Here is a 12,151-nt window from a genome sequence, read left to right as displayed (position 1 = left end):
TTTATTTCGGCTCTCAGTCTGGGGGAGATTCCAGGAGTGATTCACACCTTCCTGTTCCAAACCTCAGGATGCCCCAGTGCAGGGAGCCATGGGCTGGTGTTACCTTGTAGAAGTAATCTGTGGCTTCTGTCATTTCTGAAAAATTGGTCTCAGAGAGCCCGGCTTCACCCAGAACTTTAATCTTCTCTTGAATCAGGGGCCTGTTGGGGAAGAAAGGAGCTGCAGTGCATGGACCCAGCAGACTGATTATAAGACCAACCCCCCCGAGCTTATGGGACAGCTTACTGTCTCACATCTCTGCAGCTCTCCAGGCACGAATACCCATTCTAAAACACCTCCTTCCTGTCTATTGTAAACCAACCAAGTCAGGGCTCAGACATCAGACTCAAAGCTCTTTCTGCTGGGAGATGTGTATGAAATAAATGCCATTACAACACAATTTTGGACCTTGTGCTGTTATGAGCTGCCTGAATAACAAATCCACTAACAGAGACAGGGAAGAAGAAGCAAGCCACACACAAAGTAAAGGTCAGATGCCTCAGTCATCATGCTAGAAACAGAGGTAGGCAGTGGAAACAAATTAGATAATCAAGAAACTTCTTATCAGGAAGGGAGAAATGGAACTGGGAGAGAGCATTTTGAGATCTTTCTCTTAGGTAATGGATATGAAACTCCATAGAGTTGAAAATTTTATCCCAGTTCTGCTAAGAAAGCACTGCATGACCCAAGTGAGCCACTTTCTTTGGATGGCCCAGCAGCAGCACTGAAATTGTGGCCTTACAGTACCAGCGACATCACAAGGGGACAACGGGGGTGTTTCCTGTCTAAGCAAGAGCCTTCACATCTGGGAACAGAGTGTTTTACAAATAAAATTTCACCTACATTTCATCCCAGTAAGTTCTCCTCCTTTTTCTCAGGTCAGTGGGAAGGAGCCAAGTACTCATTCCTGCAAGGTTTCCACATTCCCCCCACCCCCTCCAGTCACAGTAACGCTGCAAAGGGGCCAGACAGGGTCATGATGAAAGGGGGAGGGCACTACCAGTGAGTCTTCTGTGTGGGTCCCTGGAGAGCTCCCGCAAAGCAGAGGCTCTCAGGGAGCAAAGAAAATACATCACTGGTGTCAAGCCCAACTGCTGGCCCAGCCAGCGGCCTCACCAGAGGTAGTCATCAGCCGTGCCTCTCGCCACCAGGTAGTGGATGCTCACGGAGCTCAACTGTCCGATACGGTGCACCCGGTCCTCAGCCTGCATCAGTACCTGCGGGGCGTGGGGAGGGATGGAGGCAGGTCAAGGCTGCTCGGGCCATCACAGCCCTGCCTCCTCACTGTGTGTCACACGGCTGGGGGCCTGCAAGCCCTCTGCCCACAAACAACCTGTCGTCTGACAAAAGGGGGAGGCAAACACAGCACTGGGCAACACGGGGAACTCAATCTGTAGCTGCGGCTGTGGCTGGCTCCCCAGGGCTGGGCCCGGTGCTGGGCACTGTGGACGGAGGCTGAGCTGCAGCTCTGCCACCAGCTGTGACAAAGGGGACCCGGCATACTTTCTGTCCTCCTCCATGGAATGAAAAGTTATTTTCTAAATAGATAAAAATACTGTACCTTGGCAGAGGCCAGATAGGATCGGGGGTAGGGTGGCTTTTTCATACCGTGGTAAACCCTATAACGAACAATGAAACCCAGCAGCCGTGGTTTCTATTCTAAGAAGCCTTCTGCCTCTAAGCCCCCCATCGCCATGGTTATGGCCGTTGCCAGTGTGTGGCAGTGAGAGCCACACCCAGTCAGGATGTCAGGAGGGAAAGACCTTCTTTCTGGAGTTGAGGAGAAAACTTTACAAGTCCCAACAAATGTCTTCCATCTGTTGCCACAGTAGTCAGCTCATCAGATAAGGCCAGTGGGCACCGTGGCCATGTCCAGGGAACACCCACCATGGTCTCCCTGCTGTGGCCCCATCACTAAAATGGCTCCCAGGGGTGGTGGATAAAAGGGGCTCAGGTGGGACGGCAGAGGCCTGGGACCGGGGCTGCCACGTGCTCTCCTTAAGTGACAGCTATGCTCTCTGAGCGTCTTCAGGGAGAGGTGGATCCGGAGGTTCCTTCAGAACGTGAGCCTACCCATTGATAATCAGATGGAGTCGATAATCCTGCTACAAAGCAGGGGCTGTGAAGACCTAAGATCTGTTTATGAAGCTGACGGACAACCAGGGGCCACGACGCTAGCACCAGGGACAGCGCACACAAGCCCCGCCTCTCGCCTCCCCAACCGCCCGGACGCGCGCCCCTCACCCCCGGGTTCCAAAACAGCTCCCCGAACACCACCAGGTCAGCCGAGGAGAAGGTGAGGCCCATGTTGGCGGCGGTGATGGACAGCACGGCCACGGCGGGGCCCGGGGACAACTGAAACTGCTGGCAGAGGTCCTCGCGGTCGGCCGAGGAGGTGGAGCCGTCGATACGGATGTGCTGCACGCGCTGCAGGAACCGGGGGAGAGGCGGTTGGGCAGGGGTGCGCAGAGAAGCCCGCTGCTGGGGCTCCGAGCTCCAACAGCCATCTTCTGAACTGCTTTCCGAGCTTTTTTCTGGCCTTTCCATTCAAACTGAACCTTGTGCTGACCGAACCGTAGGTTTGTGTGTGTATTAATTAATAAAACAGAGGGATTCCTTGTCCATTACCCCAGTGATAATACTGGTAAAAGTTGAAGTATCGTTAGTCGTTGGGCTGTGTTCAACTCTGCCACCCCATGGACTATAGCCCACCAGGCTCCCCAGTCCATGGAATTATCCAGCGTTCTCCCGAATACTGGAGTGGGTAGCCATTCCCTTCTCCAGGGGATCTTCCCCACCCAGGGATCAAACCTACAGCTCCTGCATTGCAGTCAGATTCTTTACCATCTGGGCCACCAGGGAAGCCCGATATTGGTAAAACTATAGCATAATATTATACCCAGGAGACTGACTTTGACACAATCCACTGGCCGTATTCAATTTTCATTTTACTGAGACTCATGTATATGTGTTCTATACAGTTTTATCCCACACGTGGGTTTTCACATATCTGTCTTCACAGTGGAGACAGTGAATGGTTCTAACCACACAGGGATGCTCCGTGGCCCTTTTATAGCTCTGCTCACTTTCCTCCTACTTCCCTCTCACCCTACTAATCTGGCCTGCATTTTTAAAATGTTCCATGTCAGAAATGCTATATAGAGTCAAACACTATGTAAACTCTGGGCTGTGGTCTCTACTCAGCATCATTGCCCAGAGACTCATCCCAGTCATTGCATGTACAGACAGATCACATGTACCTATATTTATACCTCATGATTGCAGCCATGAAATTAAAAGACGCTTACTCCTTGGAAGAAAAGTTATGACCAACCTAGATAGCATACTGAAAAGCAGAGACATTACTTTGCCAACAAAGGTCCATCTAGTCAAGGCTATGGTTTTTCCAGTGGTCATGTATGGATGTGAGAGTTGGACTGTGAAGAAAGCTGAGCACCAAAGAATTGATGCTTTTGAACTGTGGTGTTGGAGAAGACTCTTGAGAGTCCCTTGGACTGCAAGGAGATCCAACCAGTCCATTCTGAAGGAGATCAGCCCTGGGATTTCTTTGGAAGGAATGATGCTAAAGCTGAAACTCCAGTACTTTGGCCACCTCATGCGAAGGGTAGACTCACTGGAAAAGACTCTGATGCTGGGAGGGATTGGGGGCAGGAGGAGAAGGGGACGACCGAGGATGAGATGGCTGGATGGCATCACTGACTCGATGGGCCTGAGTCTGAGTGAACTGCGGGAGTTGGTGATGGACAGGGAGGCCTGGCGTGCTGCGATTCATGGGGTCGCAAAGAGTCGGACATGACTGAGCAACTGAACTGAACTGAACTGAAGGTTTCCCTAGTAGCTCAGACAGTACAGAATCTGCCTGCAATGCAGGAGACCTGAGTTCGATCCATGGATCGGGAAGATGCCCTGGAGAAGGGAAAGGCCCCCCACTCCAGTATTCTCACCTGGAGAATCCCATGGACAGGGGAGCCTGGTTGGCTACAGTCCATGGTGTTGCAAAGAGTTGGACACGACTGAGCAGCTAACACTTTCACTTTCAAAGCAATTAAAATTAAAAAAAATTTTTTTTAAGATGGGTTAAAACAAACATGTTCATGATTCTAAAAGCAAGAAAAATCCTTCAGAAAGTCTTCAGCAATGGTTCTGGGAAACTTCATCTCATTGCTTTGCTCAGATCTGACCTCGGCCTGCTCAAAACAACTCAGCAGCCAACGCACAAACAAGAAAAGCATCCTGTGGTGAATTTCAAAGGGTGCTTACCTTCCTCTCAAGCTCCTTAGTAATTGCATCCAGAACTACCTTATGGTGTGCAAACACAAGAAACTTCTCTCGTCCACTTTCTAGCAGGTCCAGGACATATTCGCTGCATTTAACAAAGACAACAATAAATTGAAAACCATATGCAATCCGACTGAAGTTAGTTACTGAAAAGTGACTGCATTTATGGCAGACACCTTTGGGGTACCTGCCTCCCTGGCCTATCCACTCCCTCCTCTGAGAGCTGACCTTTCCCTCTCGCCCTCAGAAGGTATAGGGAAGTCATCTTCTGCCATGTACAGAACTCTTCCATACTTTTTAAGTCATCTCCCAAACACAAATAAGTCAGAGTATCTTTATGTTTTATATGTTTCTGACAGGTTACTGAAACATTCTTATAACCTGAGATCATACTAGATAATTAACAGTTTTCACTTTGGCTGCTATTATCATTCAAGTGTGTTTTCAATAAAAACTGAAGTGCTGTCTATAGATCTGAAAATGCCTGGGCAGGGATTAAGGGATTCTTGACAGTAATCAAATTTCGGGCAATGTAGTATTGAGAAGTAAGTAGGAAATGGCAACCTACTGCAGTATTCTTGCCTGGGAAATTCCATGGACAGAGGAGCCTGAGGGACAGAGGAGCCTGGGCGACAGAGGAGGCATGTAGCAAACAGTCAGACACCACTGAGCATGTACACGCACACGTGTACTCATACTCAGGAGATGGGTCAGGCGTAGCCCTCCAGCTCCCTTCCACAGCAGACTGCATGCCAGGGCCTGCAGTTAAGGCAGTGTTTAGTGAATTCTTTTCGAGGCCAAGGAATAGGGGGTGAAAAGGCCTTGTTTACGTGGTCTTTTTTCCTCCCTTTATTTCTCTTCTCCATCCACTGTGGGTTTTTTAAACGACTTATTTTTTAAAAAAATATTTTTATTCTTATTTACTTTTTGGCTGTGCCGTGGGACACATTGGATCTTAGTTCCCTGATCAGGAATTGATCCCACACCCCCTGCATTGGAAACTCAGAGTCTTAACCACTGGACCACCAGACAAGTCCCTATCCATTGTGTTGTTTTCTTGACTTTCTGCTCCTTATCTTTAGCTATGGCCTTAAAGGAAGGCAGTGACCACCAAGAGCTGTAGGGAGGAGGGTCGCTCAGTCAGCAGACCGTAAGGCTTGCCCTGGCACTAATGCCCTGCAGAGGGTTCCCAATCTCAGTACAGGTCAAGGCTCCTGCACAGGCAGCAGGAAGGTGAGCCTCAGTAGACAGGACACACACATGGGTGTCTGGGCAGAGAATAGACACTGCTCTCCTTAGAGGGCAAATCTCTAAGGTTTCCTATCACAGTATGGGCAGGTGGTGAAAAGGTAAGTGGACGGTCTTCTTAACATTTAAGAATTATCTTCAAAAAACACTATGGTCAACCATAGTATGGAGTTGAGTTCCATCTGTGAATTGTTGGTACTAATAGAATCTAATTAGTTTGAGAGACATTAAATTTGCCATGATATAAGCAAAAACATTTATTACTACATCATCAAAAAGTCCCAAGGCCATAAAATCAACTTGCTCAGGCCATAAACATCATGGCCCCCAATTTTCCTAATACTTTTCTCCCCTCTGTGTCTCAGACATGGTACTGCTGCTCTGCCTTCCTCGCATCCCTAGGCTATCAGGCTGGAAATATTTGCCAACCACAATAACCTTGGCTTTATATTGAAAGATGTCCATTAAAATGAAAACCAACAACAGCAAAAAAAAAAAAAAGAAAAAAAGAAAGAAAGAAAGAAAAGCAACTATCAGAGGAAACTGGAGTTTTAAGATTTATGATCTAATTTCTACTTACTAGCTGTGTGACTCTGAAGTTTAAAGATTTACATGAGATTTACTCAAGTTTCTACATTTTAACTTATTCAACTTGTTTAACTGATCTCACGAAGAGGCTGTAAATGTGAAATGAGTTAATAGATCTCAGAACTGTTGGAAACTATAAATCACTATATAATTTATCATAGGATTTTGAAAAACTATGTATAAGATATATTAGGGACTGAATGTTTGTGTCCTTGCCCACTAGCTCATATGTTGAAATCCTAACCCCCAGTGTGATGGTTCGGGCTTCCCAGGTGGCCCTAATGGTAAAGAATCTGCCTACCGATGCAGGAGATGCAAGAGATGAGGGTTCAATACTTGGGTCAGGAAGCTCCCCTGAGAAGGAAATGGCCACCCACTCCAGTATTCTTGCCAGGAGAATCCCATGGACAGAGGAGCCTGGTGGGCTACAGCCCACAGGGTCACAGAGTTGGACTGAAGAGACTTAGCATGCACATACACAACGTGATGGTATTGGGAGCTGGGGCCTATGGGAGGAGATGGAGCCAGTGTCCTTACAAAAGAGAGCCCCAGAGTACCCACACCCCTTCTGCAAGGGAGGACACAGCAAGAAGACTGCTGTCTACAAGCCAGGAAGAGAACTCTCACCAGACTCTGAATCTGCCAGCACCTTGAATTTGGACTTCCTAGCCTCTAGGACTATGAGAAATACAAGTTTGTTAAGGCACATGGCCTATGATGATAGTTTTGTTATAGCAGCATAACCATACTAAGTCAAGGTCTAACCAAAGTTTCTTTACACGATGGAGAAATGACTAGATTTAAATTTCTAGGGGGAATGGGTGGCTCTGAGCCAGCACTCAAGGGACCCCGGGTTTTGTAGGTCACAAGCTGAGAGAGCAAAGGAAGAGCTGACACCCTTGCCATCTGTTATCCAGTGGCACGTGGGAAATGGGTTGGTGGGAGCAATTCCGGTTGGTGTCTGAGAGAGAAGTTTTCAGGCTATAAAAACCACACCTGGAGTTCATTAGTCTCATAGCAGTATCATAAATGAAAAGGTAGTACTACACACAGGGTAGTACCCAGAGGGTGAAGGAGGGCCGCCCAACACTCAGTGGTCCATGTGGAGAGCCTGCAATTGGAACAATGAGGTGAGCTCACTCTCCAACCACATAGGAGGATAGAGGGAGAGGCCAGGGAGGCTGGGCGATGCAGGGGCTGAGTGAGGGGCCGGGTAGGCTGCTGGCTCAGTTTATCCACGAAACTTAACCCACGCTGAATTCCTTTCATTGTAACCTAATCACTTGGACCATTATCCTGCCGGAGTCTCATACGAATGCTAAGCAACAAAAATTAGGCAAGCTCCACGTCGTTAGACTCGCTTCAAGCTTCTATCGCAGTGATATGTGAAAAGCAGTGGGGGTTTCTTTCTTTAGCAAAAGCAGAACATTTTTTTCAAGTCACTGAATAATTTTAAGGACAGAATTCATCACTTCAGCTTTAGTTTAAAAGGCGGAAGGAGACTCAAGTATGACAACAGCCACTTGCCCGTATCTTTTGAACAAACCCTGACATTCACTTTCTTTCTTATTTAGGGAAATGATGGCTGAAACATGTCTTTGGAGAAGACTAGAGACTCTCTGAAAGGCAGCTTCTAAGTCTTCTATGAAACCCCTCATTTCCTCCTACAGGCAAGTGAGCACAGTTCTCAGAAGAGGAACACTTCACTTCAGTGTTTGGGTTATTCTGCCCTCCTTGGAAGTGGCCTCAGCTCCACTTCCTTGGGTTAAGACATGATCACTCAGGGACCTCAGTCACATCCGGGAGGTGTTCCAGCTACAAGCCTACTTATGCCTCCTGAGCCATGAGGCTGTGGTGCCTTAAACTGTATATTCAAGGCAACTAGGATTCAAGTCTGAGATGATAAAGAGTCTGCCTGAAATGCAGGAGACCTGGGTTCAATTCCTGAGTTGGGAAGATTCCCTGGAGAAGGGAATGGCTACCCATTCTAGTATTCTTGTCTGGAGAATTCCATGGACGGGGGAACCTGGTGGGCAACAGTCCATGGGGTCACAAAGAGTCGGATATGACGGAGTGACTAACACAATCATTTCTTACAGAACAATAAAGCCATCCTGATGGACTAAGGTAACAGGTGTTTCTTTTTAAAAAAGAGAGAAGAGAGAAGCGACACTTGGTGACCACTTACATAACGGATGGGATTTTAGCTTCAGCTGTTCTGTTGAAGAAGAGAATGAGGGCTTCTTTTTGCTGCTGCTTCTGTGGAAAGAGAAAAGGGGGCTTTAAAGTCTCCCACTCTGAGAACTCTGCAACAGACTGATGTAATTACTGCCACCACGAGCTTTATAGGTCCCAGTATCATGTGGCAGAGCCAAGAGTCCCTGACTTATCCGGTTGCTTTAGCCACGCTGTGGAACTGTCTGGACCCTGGGAGACATGGCGTTATAGCTCCCCTGTCAGCCTTTGAGAGCTGTCATGAGAATCCAACGAGGCAAGGAACATACAAGCTCTTTGGAAGGACATCTCAGGTGGTACCTCAACATCCATACCAAGCTCAGGTGCTCAGCTGAAAGGCAGCCTTGCTAAGCACACCTGTTTACTACAGGTATTGCAGTCTGGTGACAACTTACATGAGACACTGGTCCAAGAAGTTCCCCTAGTCCCTTCCTCCTGCCAAGCTGTGTCCATGCCCAACTGACTGAGCTCACCTCTGAGACGTGCTGAATCAATTCCAACTGACACCCACTCTATTTGAGTATCATCTCAATACTCTCATTCATGTGTTTCTGGCCTGTCTCCCCATAAGGCAATTGACTTCCCTCGAGAAGAAACCATATTTTCTTTAGTGTTTGCGTCTAAATAAATCCCACTAAGGAATGCTAACACCGGAGGTGCTTAAATAGTTTCATAATAATATGAGAGAACGTTTACTATCACTCCTGGGCTCCCAGAGATGACAGGTACTCTCACCGGCCTTGGTAGAGCCACCATCCTCTTCCAGTGTGGGTTTACAGATGCTCCCACGGTTTGGGCCTGGGCCCTGTGAGGCCAGTGACTGACATGGCAGCTCCCTCATGGGACAAAGAGATGACCCAGCAGTAATAACACCCATGGCCCTGAACTCACTGTAACTCAGAGAAGCAGCCACAGCGGGACACACATTAAATGACGGACACCACAAGACGAGGGGAAAAGCCACCTGGTCAAAATCGCTGTTTGGCTTTAAGCAGCATCTCTCGTCTAGGTCTTGACGAGAAACAAGAAAAAGACCCAAGAACCACAGGAATCCATGGGGATCCTGCTACTGACGGGGTTAGCAGGTCCATTTCATTTTATACATGCATGTCATGGTGGTGGCCACCGTTGCTCCTATTTTGTGGCAGCAGTTCAGTTTAACAACTCAAACTTCCTAGGAACTCATGGCGAACGTGTGGTTCTGTGTGTGTGTGTCGGGGCGGGGGGCGGGTCAGTGTCCATGTGCCTTGTTTCTCAGCCTCGGGCGTGGTCAGGACTCTGATGAGGCTCCAGACACACGCCCAACTTTCCGTGTGTGGCCCATAAGCTCACATGGGGTCCACTCGTGTCCCTCAAAGGGTCCCCGGCAGCAGGTGAGGCTCTCCAACCGAACACATCCCTAGAAGGACATGCTGACGGGACAGTGTCAGGCTCCCATCTGGCGACCTCACCGGCAGTGCGCATGCCTCGAGCAGACTGCACCCCCACTCAATCCACAAAATAAACCCCTGGGCCCCTTCAGACACTCCTGTCAGATCCTTCCCCCAACCCACACTTACTCCACATCTGCTATTAGAAAAGGAGAGGGCAAAACAGATGGAGAGATGGTAAAAAAAAAAGCACTTTCAGAAACCTTGCCCTGAGATTTAACATGCCCAGAACTGATGTGGGTGTGAGAAAACAAACATCCTTATCACACACGGCTAGGAGGCTGCAGTCCATGGGGTCGGTGAGGGTCGGACACGACTGAGCGACTTCACTTTCACTTTTCACGCATTGGAGAAGGAAATGGTAACCCACTCCAGTGTTCTTGCCAGGTACGGGGGCGCCTGGTGGGCTGCCGTCTATGGGACCACACAGAGTCGGACATGACCGAAGGGGACTTAGAAGCAGCAGCAGCAGCAGGGGGATGGTATACTGGGCTAACCCTTTTGGTCAGTATATAGCAAAAGTCTTCCAAATATGCCCATATCCCGTGATGTGTGTGTGTGAGTCACTCAGTAGTGTTCAACTCTTTGCAGCCCCATGGACTGTAGCCCGTCAGGCTCCTCTGTCCATGGAATTATCCAGGCAAGAATACTGATATGGGTTACCATGCCCTCCTCCAGGGGATGGTCCCGACCTAGGGATTGAACCCAGGCCTCCCGCACTGCGGGCAGATTTCTTTACCGTCTAAGCCACCAGGGACTCCCTATCATGTGATACAGCAACTCAATCCTTAACATTTATCTTCAGGATAGAAATGGAGGTACACAAATTCAGATGTAAACCGCTTTTTCAGTGTAGTGTCATTTAGAATAGTGAAAAACGGAAATAACTTAAATGTCCAACTACAAAGACTGATAAAATTATTATATAGACATGTGAGAAAGTATTCTGCAGTGTTCAAATTATTGTTGTTATTTAGTTGCTCAGTCATGTCCAACCCTTTTGCAACCACATGGACTGTAGCCCACCGGGCTCCTCTGTTTCCCAGGCAAAGATACCAGAAAGGTTGCCATTTCCTTCTCCAGGGGATCTTCCCATCCCAGGGACCTAACCTGCCTCTCCTGCATTGAACAGGTGGGTCCTTTGCTGCTGAGCCATTGGGGAAAACCAGTCTTCAAATATTATGTTTTAAAAAAACACACAACAACACTGAAAAGTGCAGATACAGTTTTGTAACCTGCTTTCTTCCCTACCTGAGGTATGTTTATAAGACCCGAATTCTGCTTTTAAAATACGTATGTTGCAATCTCATATCTTAATGGATACATATGGAATCTAGAAAAATGATACTGATGAATCTATTTGCAGGGCAGGAACAGAGACACAGACATAGAGAATGAACTTGTGGACACTGTGGGGGAAGGAGAGGGTGGGATGAATTGAAAGAGTAGCACTGAAATATATACATTACCCTGTGTAAAATGGATAGCTAGCAGAAAGTTGGTGTATAACACTGTCTTCTGTGACAGTGTAGAGGGGTGGGATAGGGGTGGGAGGGAGGCACAAGAGGGAGGGGATACCTATGTATACTTATGGCTGATTCATGCTTTTGTGTGGCAGGAACCAATACATTATAAAGCAGTTATCTTCCAATTGGTAAGCCTGGCATGCTGCAGTCCAGGGGTTACAAACAGTTGGATACAACTTAGTGACTGAATGATAACAACCACCTCCTCCAATTAAAGATTAAAAAAAAATACTCTGCTCATTACATACATAAGTTATATGTATACTGATATATAAATAATAAATATTTTAAAGCAAAATATACATAGATTTAATAGAAGAAAATACCCAAATGATATATGCCAAAATTATCAAAAGATGGGTCAATTTATTTTTTATAGTATAATGATAAAAAACGTTTAATAAATGCTACATATTATACGCACTTTTCTTTATCAGACTTTATACAGTAGATATCTGCTGTATTTTTAATGTAGGAGAAATCAATAGTTTATCTTAAAAAAAAAAAAAAGAAGCTCCCCAAACTGAGTAGACATAATATTAGCCCAATAACTATCTTACTTCTTTTGCCAGCCCTGGACTGGGAAATTTTAAATAACCTGCTTTCTTTGTTCCTACCTCTTAGACTTTTATTAAATTAGATTCACTGGGGTTCTGAATTTCTTGCTCTGTGTGGGAATTTGAATGGATTGTCAAACGGCAGAAAGGTGAGCTGATACCATCCCCAGGAAGTCTGCGTGGACCAGTTCTATTTTTCTGCTCCTGGTCCTGCTGATCAAAAAATGGC

General features: G+C 47.1%; 1 protein-coding gene across 2 annotated transcripts in view; it reads right to left on the bottom strand.

Annotated features, from left to right (window-relative positions):
- Positions 1 to 12,151, bottom strand: part of SMARCAL1 (SWI/SNF related, matrix associated, actin dependent regulator of chromatin, subfamily a like 1) — a 53,042-nt gene that overhangs the window by 3,206 nt on the left and 37,685 nt on the right. For both annotated transcript variants that reach the window (XM_052660999.1, XM_052661009.1), the window contains exons 13-17: positions 8,363 to 8,433; positions 4,321 to 4,423; positions 2,284 to 2,466; positions 1,156 to 1,256; positions 104 to 200 (exon numbers count right to left, since the gene is read on the bottom strand). In XM_052660999.1, coding sequence (XP_052516959.1) covers positions 104 to 200; positions 1,156 to 1,256; positions 2,284 to 2,466; positions 4,321 to 4,423; positions 8,363 to 8,433 — 555 coding nt within the window. The remainder of the gene's footprint in view (positions 1 to 103; positions 201 to 1,155; positions 1,257 to 2,283; positions 2,467 to 4,320; positions 4,424 to 8,362; positions 8,434 to 12,151) is intronic.

The sequence above is a fragment of the Budorcas taxicolor genome, chromosome 2 (assembly GCF_023091745.1).
Source record: "Budorcas taxicolor isolate Tak-1 chromosome 2, Takin1.1, whole genome shotgun sequence".
NCBI lineage: Eukaryota > Metazoa > Chordata > Mammalia > Artiodactyla > Bovidae > Budorcas > Budorcas taxicolor.
The sequence above is the reverse complement of the archived record's forward strand: the minus strand, read 5'-3'. Positions and strand labels throughout refer to the sequence as shown.